This window comes from Drosophila nasuta, chromosome 3 (assembly GCF_023558535.2).
Source record: "Drosophila nasuta strain 15112-1781.00 chromosome 3, ASM2355853v1, whole genome shotgun sequence".
Classification (NCBI taxonomy): Eukaryota; Metazoa; Arthropoda; class Insecta; order Diptera; family Drosophilidae; genus Drosophila; species Drosophila nasuta.
In genome coordinates, this window is record NC_083457.1 from 36332423 (window position 1) to 36349506 (window position 17084).

A 17084-nucleotide genomic window follows, 5' to 3' on the forward strand; every position below is an offset into this window, starting at 1 on the left:
TTCCTCTTGTTCGTTATGCTGCATCCGTAACTTTTGCGCCAAGCTGCTTTCTGGCCCATAATTTTGTTAGCGAGTCGACTGAAGTCAAGTCAAGTCAAGTTGAGTCAAGTTTACGCTGGCGCGGGAGCAGAGCGGAAGAGGTTCCTGAAGTTTCTGCGGTGGCCAGCTCAGCATCTGACAGCTGGCTGTCAGTTTCTGTGGCTTACACAAAATTTAAATAAATTGATGAACGGCTCGAGGCTGCTGCTGTTGCTGCTGCCATTGAGTAACATAGTTGTGCAGCTCTTGGTGCTCGTACTCGAGTTCGCTGTTGATTTGCTTAGCCGCTGGCGCTGCCAAGATCCTCGTACAAACGATGTGTACATTTTTCAGGGGCATCAGCGTTGAAAATTTGCTTCAAATTGTATTACAGACTTGATGGAATTCAGCTGGCAACTGTACAACAGTTGCAACTGCAACTGCAAACGGCAAACGGCAACTGGAAGTATGACTAAATTGCATTATGTATGGGGAAAATGACAGGCACAGAGGCATTCATTCAGTTATTATGTTCTCTACCTTGACAGCGGGCACATATTGCTTGAAATGTGGTAACAGCTGCCAGTTGGCTAAAATTCTAGCTGAGCAGCGAGTGTGTGCCGACCTGGCTTAAACTTCTAGTGGCTTGCGGTTTCATTGAAACTCAAGCTGATGCACCTACACTTGGGGTGAAAACTATAAAACTTTTGCATACTATTCTAGACTGACGAGCTTTCTCTGCACAAAGAATATAGAAGGTGTTGAGAAATAATTATTTCTATATATGGTGAATCGATAATAATAATTATTATATCCCGCTGGGTCAACAAAAGTACTAATTTATTATCTAACAAAAATCCAAAATTAAGTATTCGCAGTATAGTTTATGCATTAAGTATACGCAGTATATTAAGTACATTAATCATTCATAGGTATTATCTTAGTAATTGTACATTTTGTATGCATACTAAAGCATAATATGTATTTAGTATATTATGTATACGCAATTCATTTTATATATTAAGTATAGAGCGTATATTACGAATATTCCGAAGTTTATAATGTTTGAATTTTGAAAGTTTAATAGTTTTCAGAACGATTAAATTCGTCAGCTACGTTTTGCGAAAATACATAACATACTACATCCTTAGAAATGCTGACTTTTTTAATATTATTGAGTTGGGATAAATATAATTCTTCGTTTCTAAATAAAAAATATTACTTTAAGTAAATCACAGGATCAATACGTAAAATAAGTAGAGAAACTCATAAAAAATGAAACTTATTTTATGAACTTTTAGATTACTCATACGCCGTGTTACGCACCGTGCAGGGCGATATCTCATACTGCAAGTCCGCTTTGTGTAACGCTTTTTAATCGAACGTGTCATTAAACTTTCCATCAATTTGTGACGCAAACGAGCAAAGCGTAAAGCGCCTTTGACATTTTTTTGTCCGTTCTTTTTTCGTTCTCTCGCCCATTTAAGTTGGCCGTAAAACTTTTTTCTCCACCCACACACACACGTTTATAAACAATTTAAGTCATACATGTGTTGTTTTTTCAACACAAGACAAACATAGCTGAGTCTTTTTCACCCCACGCTTCATCTTCTGGCCACCCGCGCTTAACAGTTTTGTGCAGCCAAAACGTGTTTATGTCTGTTCATTGTCACATTTACTTGTAAAGTTTTCCTCTTCTTGTTTTTTTGCTGTGTCTTAGGGTGTTGAAAACGCCGCCACTTCCAATGCAAGTGCAAGTGCCACAGCTACTGGCATTGCCACTGCCACTGCCACTGCCACTTTGGGCCAGGCCAAGAGTATGCTCCTTAGACATGTCAGCGACACAGCAGACACTTGCAGTCTGCACTACACAGAGAGGAAAAAAATTGAATGCCACAACGAGGCAAGGAGCAAAACGGAAGCAAATAAGCACAGCACAGACGACGATTAAAAGTGCAGACGTCGCTGGGACATAAACAAGGCAGGAAGTTGTAAAAAACACATAAACAAAGTTGGCAGGCAAAAACTAAAACAAAAGCTGCCTTCGACCTCGAGCTCAGCTCCAGCTTCAGCTCCAGCTGCAGCTGCTCTGTCGCCGGGTCTCAGTCTCAGTCTTCGTCTGCGTGTCTCAGTCAGCCAAAAGAATTTTTTCTTGTTCTCGGCATTGTCGTCGTTAACTTTCTGCCAAACTACTCAAGCACACAAACACACGCAGTTTCATGGCAAATCGGCATACTCGCAGGATATGTTAGGCGTCTGTCGATGCGCAGTTCAAGGACCAACAATAAGAGTCCAGTCATGCAACCAGATAAACGCAGAGTAGAGACTCTTTCCTTTTCTCTTAGTATATTTACTGGCTCATAAAACGAATTTTATAATGTGAGCAGCAGTGTGGTATATACTCAATAAGTAAATTATATAATATACTACATTTTCAATACATTTATTTATGTAAATTTATGAAGCCTTCGTTTACTACTATTACTTTTGACTTTATTATACTTCTTTTATTTATTGGTATCAAAATATTTTTAGGCGTTTAAATGTTATTTTTAATTACGTAATAAATATTCTTAAAAAAAATAATAATTTTATTTTATTATTGCTCATTTTATATTTGCTGCCACAGCTGCCATCTTATACAGTATAAGACTGCAAATTATGCCGAAAAGTAGGCATCAAAAAATTGAATTGCTCCCAAGAGTCGGTCAAAGGCGTTGACAATATGGTTATGCTCGTTTTATGGTATAGTTTGCGCCCGATTGTAGTTCTTGTTGTTATTTCTCTTTTTATTTTCATGTTGGCTGCCAGGAAACGTCTGCTTAGCGGTTGCATTTCCGCGTGGGCATCCTGTCGCTCGACTGCAGCTCGTCTACTGCACAAACACACACACAGAGAACGAATTCGAATATATAAATATGCATACGTGCGCATAGAATCCTCTGTTTTCCCTCCATCTCCCCCTTGTTCCCTTGCTCTTTCTCTGGCTGCTGCTGCAAGCTCTTCTACCCACTTGAGAAATAAGGATTACAATTTCATTTCAATTTCCTGCTTCTCTTCGCTTGTTATGCACACAAACAAAATGCAACCAAGAATGGTAGTAGCTACTTCTGTCACGCCCACCAAAGCATCCAAAAGGGGGCGCCAGAGCGTACATGTGTGTGTGTGTGTAAGTGTATGCGTGTTGTTTACTCAAGGCTTAAGGTTTAAAATGGATTTGTTTGACTGGCAGCAAGCCGACTTGAGCACGACTACACACTGAGCATCTAGCCTGTCTTCCTCTTCCTCTTTCCCTGTGCTCCCTCTTACCTCATCTCTCCACTCTCTTACTGCTGAACACATGTCGTACACGCTCAACGCCATTTAAGCTATTTAACAGCTTCCTTGAGCTGCAGTTTTCCTCTTTGCTTGCCTAGTTTTCAATTTGCTTTTAGTTTTTGTCTGCATTTTCTTTTTGTTCCCCACCTTATCTCCATGTCTCTATCTCTGTCTCGATGTGTATGTCTGTCTTTGTCTTTGCCATGGCTTAATTAGCTTTTGTTGGCTTGGCAAAAAAGAATGAAAAGTTTGTTTTTTTTTTCTGCAATTTCGTATTTTGTTTTGTCTGCTTTTGGCCTTTATTATTATTTTCAAGCGTTTTTTAATTTGTAATTTTTATGCCGCTTCCATTCCCTCATTTCCTTATCATCATCATCATCATCATCATTATCGTTTTCGACGTCGTCGTCTTGTTCTTTGCTGCCTTTGCTGCACATTAAGCGGCTTCTACTTTAGCTGCAATTGAGTTTGGAGTGTAATGGCCAAAGTTTAATGAGAATTGGGTAGTTAGTTGGCATTTAAGTTGGCTAAGTGAAATCGTTTGTGGTTCGGGATGGTAACTCTCGGTTATAAAGAGAGACAGAGAGAAAAAGAAAGATAAGCTTAAAACAATGCAATCTCATAAATTGATTGAAGTGAGCATAAAAGAAATTATTTAATTGTGTCGGAGGTGCTGTCAGATATTTTATTTAATTTTCAGATTTTGGATTATGATTAAACCCAATTTAGTATTGAACAAATTTTGGAATTTATTCAAATTTCATGCCAATCTTTATATTTTACTATTGACTAATCACAGAAGAATTTTTAACGCCACCTTTGAAAGCATATGTTATACTTTATCGTTTTGTTATTATTATTTTTGTAATATATAAGAATATGTTTTATGGCTGTGAAAACATATGTTTTACTTATCTTGCCACTAAAAATTTCTTATCTGACTAAAAAACTTTTTGCTTTCCGAATAAAAACCGTTAAATTTCTTGCAATTTCATCAAACAGTAATTCAACTGTTTAGAGAGATGTTGCTTCTCCTTTTTGTAATGCTCACTGTGGTGCAGCAAACTTTACAAAAAGAACCAGATATTCCAGGATTACTCGATCACAGAAAGGCACAATATCTGCAACAATATGATAATGAGAATCCGATGACCGCAACAATAGATCTACCTGATCAGACAATATTACAACCTGATGAAGAGGAAATTACAACAGAAGCATTAGCTTTGCATGCAGCTAAAAAATTAAAAAGTTTGGATATTAAATCAACCACAACTTCGAAGCCTAAAATGAAAAAAAGAAGAAGGCGAAAAAGTTCAACTACATCAACAACTACTACAACAACCACAATTAAAACAACAACTCAGAAACCGAAAAAACGCAAAAGGAAGCGAAGGACAACTACAATTATGACGACCACAGAATCCACGACGACCACCAAAAAAAGACGCAGAAGAAAACGCACCAAACCAACCAAAGAAAGCACAACTAAAAAAGGCAAATGTTGTGAGAACTGTAAAGATTGTTAAAGAAAGCAAGCACACATAAACTATCAATTAAAACAAATTTTCTTAAATTGAATATTTTTAAATTTAAATATCAATATATAACTAATTGAAATAAATCACGTATCATTTAAATTGAGTTTAAATTAAGAGTCAATTTGTTTAGAGTGGATTGGATTAAAAACTTTTAATGAAAATACATAAAAAAAGAATAAAAAATTAATACAATAACACAAATCTTTTCTAGTTTCAAAGAATTTATCGAATTGTTTTGTTATATGTATGTTATATGTTTATTTTATTATAAATATAATTGATTTAAAATCCGACTGACATTTATTTGTTATTATTATTCAACACCAGCTTCTGTGTGGAGCGTTAGGATAAATAATAATTTTATTGAAATAAATTGCATTTGGCAGCCACTTGATGCTGATGCTGTTGTCATCCATTTCATGCTTCACTCGAACTCGCATCGAGTTTGAAAACATTGTTGTGTTGAGGTGCTTGGACTGTTCCCACAGCAATCTATTTATTATTTTGTATTTTGTGATGCCAGGGCAACATGAGTTGCTGGACTCCCACTCAATTCCATAAATATTCATTGATAAAAGCCGAAAGCTGGGAAGAGAAAACAAAATTCAAAACTTCATTTCACTCTCCCTTGCTTACTCTTTCTCTTTCTCTCTCTCGCTTTCTCTCAGTCTCTAGCGAAGCAACAAATGCTGAAATAAAAGACAAACGACACAGAAAATTGTTACATTGCATTGGGATGAAAATTTGCTGTGGAGCTCGCTGCAAATGCCTTTTGTTTCATATTTGCAATATGCTGGTGGCATGTAGAACGTAGTGTGTGTGGCATCCAACGTGCAGCATGTAGCATGTATTGAAATGGAACACATTTTTATGCAACAAATATGAATTGTGTTGGGAGTTTTGCCACAGCACATTTTGTGGCGCTGAAAATCGGGCATTAGCGTTTGTTTGATTTAGGTCAGTGCGACTTTGTAGCTGCGCCCTATGCCACGCCCACTCCGCCCCACACACACATACACACATGTTCCCATTGGTAGTTGTGACTGAGAATCAACGCTTCGAGTTGCTGTCGCGCGGCAAGTTCCCAGCTTCCCAGTTGCCAAGTCGCCTGAGGATTTGGAGCGAAGAAGAGTTGCACATGGGCCAAAGGGACGAGGTGGTAAAGGGGCGAAAGGGGGGGGGGGTTTTATCCTAACGAATGTGGCTGCGTTTCATTTAAATTTAAATGAACAACGTTGTATTGTGTTTTGAGGCATTGCAATTTGCTGTTTGCAGTGCTGAATGTTAGCCAAAGTTGTTGTTGTTCGACGAGTTGTTGCTGTTGTTGCTGTGCTTTTAATCTGTGTCAAAATATTTTGCATGTGTGCGCCTCGCACTCTCTCTTTCTCTCTCTCTCTCTCGCATTTAAGAGCTGGGGGGAAATGTTTTTCGACATCCATAAAATATACCGTGTACTATAAATTTGTTTTTCCACATTTTCCGCACACACACACATGCACTATTTTTTGGTATTTCATCCTCTTCTGCTTGTTCTTTTAAACTGGCAAATTTATTTATGTTAGAGTTTTACGTTCAGTATATTTTTGCTTTGGGTTTCATGTTTGTGCTTTGTTTTGTTTTCAATATTTGAGCAATTGTTGGCGCTCCTGTGATTTGTGAGTGTTGTTGTGTGTGTCTACATATATTTTATTTTGTAGGGATTAGTTGCTGTGCAGTGCCAAAATATGAATTGCTTGCATTAAATTGCCAAAGCGTTCGTTGCGAGTTCACAGATTTATTGATAGCCAAAATTCAATAACGAGTTGGAGGATGACTTTGGCAAAGCGCTTGTGAGGCATTTGCCAAAAGAAGTTGCTTTTCCAAATTACTTCAATTTGTATTAAATTAGTTAAGAACATTGAAAATTCTATTGCTGTTCTTTAAGCTTGTGCTTAACTTGTGTATAATATTTATAATAATCTATGATAAATCCACTAAAGATTTTGCTTGAGTAAAAAGTTAAATTTTTCCCAAATTTTTAGTTTTAATTTATTTTATTTTGTATAGGGATTAAAGGCAATTTTATAAAAATCATTTTATTTTATTTTAAGGAAAAATGCTGATGAGAGGATATACCGAGTATAAACGTCTAAATATGAGTTATTTGCATCAAATATTAAATTATTTCGTTTGTATGAAATAAATAAAATTTATCAATTTATTTATGTATAACATTAGAATCATTTCAACGCAAACAAAGCCTTTTAATGAATATTAATTCTATTACGAAATAAATCATATTTTTCAAAATATAGACTTTTTCAAGCTTTATGCCTCTATTTATTCAGTTTAATAATAAAATGTCATTCTAAATTCGATTTTTATGAACACAGTTCAAAGAAGTATGAAAGCTACTGTCGAATGTGCTCGACTGTGAAATACCCGGTATCCATAAAAAATATACCAAATAATATACCACAAAAACAAAAACATATACTGGAAGCTTTATTTCTGTATATCGATTAAATAGAACTCTAAATATACTAGAATTTCATAATAACTTGTACATGGGTAGCGTGTATAAAATGAATTTCTACTAAAATGTGAGCCAATTTAATTTATGTTAAACACTTTGTTTGCGTTTTTCATACGACGAAATATCGAAGAACTTATTTCCATATTATTGTTTTTTATTCTTACATTACTTTAGTTAATTTCAAATCTAATAATTTTATTCTAATATTAATTTGTTGCAACACAAATTAATTTGCTATTTTTTGCTTGTTATTTTCTATATTATTGTGATTTAACTTTAAACGCTTTGTTTTCATATATTTTTAAAGAGTGAAATTTCCTTTTTTCTAATTATTGTTTTGATTTAAGTATAATTAGACTATTATATTAAATTTAACAATTTCATTATTTCATTCTAAATTCAATTTATAGTAACACAATTCAACACTAACTTTATCTAAGTTAAGCGCTTTGTTTGCCTTTTTCACAACGACAAACGACGAACAAAACACAATATATCTCTATGGTATATAAACCTTTCCCCCTCTATGCCCTTTATCGTGACTGTTGTGTGCATTGCATGCAATGTGATTGTTACTGTTGTTTATTTTGCATTTGTTGTACAATAATTTATGACTAAAATAGTTAATGAATTGAAAAAATGGCATGTGTCAGCACAGCACATGAAATGTTTTTTATACAAATGTCCCAGGCCTTGTGGTGCCTGGTGACGATGTGTGGCTATTTTCTGCTCCCCCTCCTTCCCCCTTCTTCACTTCATTGACTATTTCAGTCGTTTACTGTTGCTGTTGTTGTTGTTGTTGCTGTGGTGTGTGGTCGCCTGGCTGCCTCTGTGATTGGCAGTTGCATTGATAAGTGCCACCGGGCCATAAAAATGTGCATAGCCCAAAGCCAGCACTGTTGCAGTTGATCTATATTCGAGGTGGAACACCCAACTATATATCACGACAAGATATTTATGTAATGGCAAAAAGGCAACACGAAGTTAAGCAACTGCTGGAACAGCCAAGCACCAAAAGATGTGACTAATTTAAAGTTGTACTTGTGAATGATTCACTTTGTACTTTAGGTAATTATTTCGAGTTCTATAAAAGATGTTAACTTCGGTCTTAGTAGCCACAGTTCACTTTCGTCTCTCACAACAATCACAATGCATTTCATTCGCTTACTTTTGATTTTGCCACAATTATTGGCCATGTCAAGTGCACAGACTTCGTTTGGTTTGCAAGCGAACTTAAGTCCGCCTTTAGGCTATTCCAATAGGACTACTCGCACCTTGAATTCCGTTGAAGAAACTACAAAATCTGCCTCGGCAGCGACAACAAACATCTTCGAAAGATTCCTAACCAAGTCAACCACACGTTCTTCTGTGGAGAATCCTACGCAGTTTATTGGCAACACAATTAATACAACCACCGAAGGATTGTGGTTCATTAAAACCGCAGTTAATAAGACGTCTGGCACTTTGACTTCTCCAGCGACAACAACAAAACGCAGCTTTCAGCCAACTTATTTCAATATCTTAACCAAATACACCACAATTTCAACAGCGTCAACAAAGACCACTGAAATGTCAGCAGCAGCAACAAATACAACAATTATAATACCCACAACAACCAGCACAACAGCAAAGACTACAATGAAGACAACAACTAAAGCAACAACTACAACAACGAAAACTCCTTCAACTACTAGGAAGTCTATTATTTCTAATACAATCAATCATGCAGCGACGCCTAATCACTTGCTGCATTCTGCCCAAAATTTGAGTACTACAACAATCAAATCTATTGCCAAAGCTGAATGGGATCTCGACACAAATGGATCTACGAAGCTAAAGCTACATTTCGCAATGATTTTTGTGGTGCTGACTGTCATAGAAAATTATTGAGCAATCAGCACATACAACAAAAATAATTGAGATAATATTAACAAATTGCTTTGACAAATTAAGCACTATATTTCGAATATAACTTAATCTTCATTTAAATAAATTTTACATTAGTTATGTATATGTAGCCAATAATATTTAAAGATGTATTGAGTTTATATGACATAAATATTCAAATTTATTATTTAATATAAATTGCTGTAATCATTAACCATTCAAATTTTATTTCATTCTTCTTCTAAATAAGTTTGTAATACTTTTATCTTTATAGTTATAATATTTTAAAATTGTTTGGATTTATTACTCATACAAGTTTAAACTGTCAAATATGTAAATTGGTGGTTAAAAATAAACTAATTTCCTTTATTCTATTTTAACATTGCAGTAAATTATTGTTAAGATTGTAATGATTATTTAAAGTTTTAATTAGATTATTAATGCTAATTATTAATAGTATATTTACATGCTTTTTATTAACCTTTAATAATTTGCAAGAGTCTAATGAGTATCGTTAAAAATGCAATGATTATTGCATTGCAACATTTTACTAGCTAACAAGTTAATATAATAAAAAATAAATTTGTAATCTACCTTCGATGCTTATTTTGAATTGTAACCCCTTCCTATATTTAATAGTATTTTTTTTTTTATTTAAAATGTATTTATTACCAACTGTGTCATTAAATCTAAAGCTTCTAAGCTTACCCTTATATAAATTTAAATTCTATACAAAATTGTTGTTGGTGATCATCCTTTGACGCATTCAAATAATAATGCATCAATAAAACTGTTTTTTGTAGCAAAGCCCTTTAAAACTTCAAATTATGACAGCTGATGTAAGCAGAAACCGTGCTAACCGAGTTTTTTAATAGCATTTTGAATTTTTAATGAATATTATATAAATTATGTGCGCTTAATTTCCATGGCATTTTCAATTAAAGCTCTAGCTTACATCCATGCACATTTCCATTATGATTTTCATTATTATTTATACGTTGCGCCTGTGTCGAGGCCGAAAACACACGAACAAAAAAATTGTGATGCAACTTTCGACAAAAAACTGTGACGCACTAAATTGGATTAAGGGAACGTTGTGCATGTAAAAAATTAGCCGAAAAAGAGCTAAATCGATTAAATATACATACCATATAGTAGCTACGTTTTTTATTTATGGTTTTTTTGGCCAGCAGCTGCGTGTATTGTCTATGTATGTGGCATAAAATATGTCACAAACTGTTCATAAATTCATTTAGCGCATAAAATTGGCGCCGGTTGCTTTTCGGTGTTCGCCATTCGCCATTCGGTGTTCGGCGTGTGCAATTGCCAGTGAATTATTTAACATTTAAAAGTGCATTTCATATTTGTTTCGGGGCGACAGACCAAAAACGAAAACCAATCTATCTACATACATATTTATATATGCACATACAAATCTACATATACTCTGAATATACTATTCCGTTATAAGTATTTTATGCACGTTTGCCATTAGTTGGCGCGTGATGTCATCGTCATCGATGGGTGGCAAAAGTTTTTTCTCTTTTTCGGTGGGAGAGGGGAGGAAGGGGAAACAACAAAAGCAACTCGGATTGCTTGTTGAGTGTCAAGTTCAGGGCACGAATTGTGGCAAGTTGCAAGTTGGCTGGCTAAGCGGCCATCAAAATGCTATGCGACGCATGGTACTTGACAGCTGCGTTACGTATACGTCATGTAAGCACAAGAGGCAAACGTCGCGTCGGAGTTGAACACACAAATCTGTTTATGCCGTGTGGTTAAATTAATACTCTAGCGGTTCAATATTTATTTAAGCAGACAATATGAATATATTTAGTGAAAAAAAAAATTTACTTTACTTCTCTATTATAATTTTAGACAATTGAGTTGTAGAAAATATTTAATGCTAATTTACGTCTCTAAATCTTCATCCATTCGCTAAGCCCTTCGGAAGGGTATCAATAAATTTTTGCGCACATCTGTTGCGATTTTCACCTTGTGAAAGTTTGCATTTCCTTTGCCATTTTCAAACGTCAAGTTCACACACTCTTCTCTTGGCCATGTTGACACAGCTGACGGGCGAAAGCAGCCAACAAATTTGAGCGAAAGAAAAAGAAAATACAGGCACATAAACTCTTAGTGCGCTAGAAAGAGAAAGAGATACACTTCCAACAGCTGCAGCATTTGCAACATGAATTCAAAAAAAAAAGAAGCAGTAGAAGAAAAGTTGATTCAAAACTTTCTCTAACACACGGTACCAAAAACTTTAGCTAGACGAACTGCCTGCTTCTTTTTCCGAGATTTAATGCAAAGCATTTTTGTAGAATTTGTAAGAGAAAAATTAAAGAACACAATAGACAATATAGAAAATATAAAGAAAAGTTGTATAAAGGTTTCCATTTAGTTTCCATGTTAAGACTATTAATTTTTTGTTGAATTAGAATTAAAATATATTAAAAGTCAGTTATTTTTATATTCAATATAAATTCAATAGAAGAAGGTGGCTAACACAATTCAATTCACAAAATATATTTGGAATTTTAGTGAATGAATATCAATTATTGAATTTAAAAATTTAAAAATTGTTATGAACCAATCTTCTTCTGTCTTAAGTTAAGAATTATACACATATAAAAAAAGCACATGGTTACTTCTTATTATTTTGTTTCTCATAATTTCAAATTATTCTTTTTATTGTTTCTCATAATTGTATTCATTTCGAACTGTATTTCATTGGCAACTCATCCATGGAATTAAAAATTTGACAATACGCTAGATTTGTTTTTTCTGCTGTGACGCACTTTCTTCCTCTTGTCCTTATTGGCCTTCCTTGATGTTGCCGCAGTCGTTGAGCCCAAAGTGGTGGAAGGTTTCAAAGTTGTGGTGCTGAGAGCGTCACTCTTAAGGGTCTCAAAAGCCATATTATCGAAGCTCACAAAGGGCACGTCCATTAACTTGGATTCATCCTCTGTGGACTTCACATAGATCGACAGGACGCTTTGATAAGGAATAGCTTCAGCTATTATAAAGCACAAAGCAAACATAACAATAACTTTAAGAAGCTTCATGATTTGTTTGAAACTTTTGCTACTTGAAAATCAAACTGTGCTAAGAACTGGCAAATCTTTCTATTTATAACAAATATTAGGGAATGTTTGTTTTAAATTAATCTATTTTCTGCACTGAAGCAAGTGCAAGTGATTAATGAAAACAGTTGAAGAATCGAAAACAGTTGAAGTGCTAAAAACAGTTGTCCATAATCGCAAGGTGAATTAAAAAGTTGCTCAGTTGGACTATAAAAGCTGCGTCTGCTGGCAATTGGAATTCAGTTTGCAGTGAACATTTCTTTCGATAGAGTTCTAATGAAGAATTCATTAAAAATGCATCTTTTACCAGTCTTGGCACTCTTTCTTGTGTTGACTGTGGCATTTGTGGCAGCAGAAGCAAAAGCTGAGCCCGAAGCTGAGCCACGTGCCGAACCTGTTGCATTGGCTGAGCCAGTTTTGCCAGAAAATTCCGAGCTGAAGAGAGCAACAAAGCCAAAAGGCACAACTACAATGTCGCCAAAGGATCTGTTTTTAATGCACGCTCAGCAATCGACAACTAGAAAACGAGCAACTCGTAAACCAAGTTCTGTTCGAACAACAACTACAACTACAACAACAACCACGACTCCCGCACCTGAAACAACAACTGAAGCAGCAGCCGTTAAAACCACAGCTAAGCCCAAAGGCAAGTCTAAGGCCAAGCCCAAGCCTAAAGGTCGCGCTAAGCCAAAGCCCAAGGCCAGGCAGACCAAGGATCAAGGCAAAGACGCTGTGGAACAGGGCAAGCAGAATAAAGACCAGACCAAAAACGATAAGACTCAGAACTGCAATAAGCCAAATCAAAAGGGAAATCGCAAAGCACGTGCCGAATGCAAACATGGTCATCAAAACAGCACAACTCCAATCATGGATACGTCTGGCAATGAGCAAGTTACTGCAACTACACCAACAGCAACAACTGCTGCGAATCCTGCAGCTGCTTCAGCTTCTCCAGTTACTGCAGACGCTGTCAAAACATTGACCACAGCTGCGTTTGTCCCGGAGAGAAGCGATGAGTCCAACATGGAAATGGCTGCCAATAAGCCAATCCCAATCGCTACACTCGTTGATAATCCAGCTGCAACTGTCACACTGCTCGATAATGGCACTTTTAAGGAGGTTCGAACCAAGGCTGATCTCATTGCGCTTGACAGCATTAATGGCACCAATGATGATGGCTATGTTCAGCCCAAATAATCAGGCAATCTTATAAACATCATTTATTATGTATACGCAATTTCGTGCAAACTGCAAATTTAATAAAGATATTCCTTATGAATTACTTGAATTCATTTACTAATTACGAATTAAGAAGTATTTTAGTTTTAATAGGTAAGAAAACTACAGTCGAGTGTGCTCAACAGTTACCCATTTTTAATACAAGTAAAACATTCTGATATTGTTCTTTATATATTGCGAATTAATATGCCGGAAAATACTAAACTATACGATTGGTATATCTATATATATTAATTATACAATTGGGTACAATATATACCAGATTTTAAACGGAATGTATTATGAAAATATACGATTCGGTACAACATATACCAGATTGTTAAGAAAATATTGCGATGTTAATCTTAAAATATACTCAAAATATACCATAGGGTACAATATATACCACACTTGAAATCGAAACTACGTTTCAAACATACCAGTGGTCTCGATACTCATCAGATTGTTAACCAAAACATTGCGGTAGTATTCTTAAATTATACAGAATAAACAGACTCAAAAAATAAACATACGGTAGGCTATGTCTGGTAAATTGAAAATATACTTATAATATATAAGATTTGTCTACATCAGCCGCTTTAAATATGTATTTTAATTATGAATTATTTTAGTATTAGAAATACCGTTCATTAGCTGCAATTCACATGCACACAGAAAATTATGTTTTATGCTATTGAATTGCCAAGAGCTTAACTGATTTTGTGCATTTGCAATGAATTCAAATTTGAGAAATTTATATTCAAAGAGAAACAGGAGGCTTTCTGAAAAGCATAATTGTCGATGCTCATTAGCATTAAAACGCAATTAGGGTCAATTAAAACACTTGAAATGTCCAAAATGTACAAGTGAAGCGAAATCCATTGATAATAAACATGCAATGGCCTCGACATGTATATAAACATGGAACATGGAAGCGAGGAACATTGGTATAGAAAACGCCAAATGCAAAAATGCCAACTGAAAATGCAAAAATTTTCGAAATGTAATGCATAACGTTGAAACTGAAATTCAGATAACACAAACACACACTCAGTGGGAAAAAGGAGGACGAAAAAAACGTTAATAAATGCTGTAACGTGGCCATAATTTCCAGTTACTTTTCTAATCTGCTGATAATATTAGAGGCCATAAATTTTCGCTTGCTTTCATAAATTGTTCGTGCATAAATTCTTGCGCTGAAATCTCTGCGTTCCTCTCTCTCACTCTTTCCTCACTCTCCCTCTGGCATTTTTTTCGTGTTTTTTTTTTAAGCAGTGAAAATATTGTTTGGTCCTGCAGCAGCTTTTCAAATATTCATTCATGCAAATTCATTAACGTATTTTTTTTTTGTTTGGCGTCGCGTTATGAATGCAAAGGCTGCACATTGAGCAGACAGCAAAAAGAATATTACGTATACGTATTGTATATTACGTATACGTTACCACAGCCAAAGATACAGCGCCCGGCTATGTAAAGTGGTTTGTTTTCGTTTTTTATGGCCTCTGCAGACGATTGAGTTTTCTTCATTTTGTTTGTGTGTTTCTGTTTTCTGGTCGACCGCCATTTTCCACGTAGGCAACTCTTAAGTATCGCGGAAAATGTGTGTGGCGAAAGTAAATTTCGCAAAAAAAAGGAAAATAAAACATTCTACAACTTCTATGCTTTCTACTGCCATTGCTCGGACTCCTTTTGCTGTTATTAAAAATACAACGTAGTAAATTAAAAAACTGCAGCAGAGATGCGCGAAAGAAAAGCGGAAAAATATTAGAAAAAAATCGCAACAAAAGCCGGTGAAAAAGTTGCCGTCTGGACCGTCTTGGTTGCGGTTTTTCCTTTTCTCCCTTTACAGCTCTCTTTACTCTCTTGCAGCAGCTTCGTTTTTATTTGCATTTACCCGTTTGGTTTTGCGTTTCGTTTACGTTAACGTTTTCGCTTTTATTTCTATTTTGTTTTTTGTTTTTGTTGTGTTTTGCTTTCCGCGCGCGCATTTGCCGCTTTTTTAATTTCTCAACAAGCTTTTTGACGTCAAAATAAGCGTAATATTTAGTTGTACTCTCGGTAAGAGGCAAAAGAAGTGGCAAAAAGAAAACAAGAAGAAAATTATGTTTAGCAATGCGGAAGTAAGCATATTATTTCGCTATTTTTACTACTCTCTCCCTTCCTCTCTCTCTCACCGGGTTTTTCTTTCCTATTTTGTTCGCTTTGTTGCTGTCGCTGTACATTTTAATTATGCAAGTGAAAATGTAAATTTCCGTGAAGTGTAATAAGCATAGTTGAAATTTTTGCGTCTTTGTTTACGAGTTGCTTTTGATTATTTCAAAAATGAAGTGAAACCCGAAACAAAATAAAACAAAACTGAAAAAATATACTATGAAAATGAACTCGTCGTCGAGTTGTTGAAATTTGCATAAATAATATCTTTAAATTAACTAACAAAAAATTTATTTTCTCTTCTTTCTTTTTGCAGGTGAGTTATTGCCAGTGAAAAATCTGCATAAGTAAGTGCCAAAAAATACGATACTTTAATTGAGCAACTGAAATTTTGTGATCAATATAAAGTGAAATAAATGGATTAATTTACCAATTTAATTGAATTTCAATATTATTGAATGCAGTCAGATTCAGCAATACAAAACTTGAATAAAGAAAATCAGTATTCAGTGCGAAGCAATGTCAAAATCAAAGCTATGACTAATTGTTTATATCAATTCAATTGCCAACTTCAATTTTATTGTACAGGGTCTGCAAAAGTCGTTTTTATTTCTATCGTAAATAAACGATTACCACAAGTCCATAAATTGGTTTATAGTTGGAAATGCTTGTAAATTGTGCACAGAATGGTTTATAACATTTTTAAAAACCTTTTCAATATTATTAACTGTCAGACGGCGCGCAGGCCGAAAATGATGCCACAAAAATGTGAAGACGAAGGCAAAGGCGAATGCCAATGAGAAAGCGAAGCCAGGCGATTGAGATAAATATCGTGCATAAATATCATAAAAGAAAGTGCCATAAAAACGCGCAGATTATCTAAGAATATGGCTAAGGATAAGAATGGAGGGGAGGAGAGACAAACTTTGAGTTTACAGATATCAGCGACAGTTTATCTCTGGGCAATTCTTGTGGTGAAAAGACAGCAAAGGAAAGTGAGCGGGAAAAGCAGAGGGAAAGGCCATGTCAAGGCATTATGAAAAATGTAGCACGCCTAAAAATATGTTCGAGCAGCGAAAATGCAAAGCAATTTAGCGTAAAAAGGCAGCAGCAGAGAAAGTGATAGAGAATGAGTGGTGGGGGAGACGGAGGGGAAGGAGGCAGCGGTTTTGAGGCAAAGGCAAAGGCAAATTTCGAGTCAGCCTGGTGGAAATGTTGGTCGATTGTTGCCTGTGCGGAATGCCTTTGTGGCGTGAAGGCTTTCAAATCAAATGAGTGGGCACAATGTGGGCATCATATGAGCAGAGAGGAATTGGGGAAGGGGAAAGCATTCCATTCGCTGAGAGAGGAGAA

At 35.4% G+C, this 17084-nt stretch overlaps 2 protein-coding genes across 2 annotated transcripts in view; both read left to right on the plus strand.

Annotated features, from left to right (window-relative positions):
- LOC132794519 (hemicentin-1) overlaps positions 1-17084 on the plus strand; it is a 232894-nt gene that overhangs the window by 55873 nt on the left and 159937 nt on the right. The gene's annotated exons all lie outside the window — the stretch shown is intronic.
- LOC132788210 (uncharacterized) lies at positions 12834-13559 on the plus strand. The gene has a single exon (XM_060795542.1). The coding sequence runs from the start codon at positions 12834-12836 to the stop codon at positions 13557-13559; it is 726 nt and encodes a 241-aa protein (XP_060651525.1).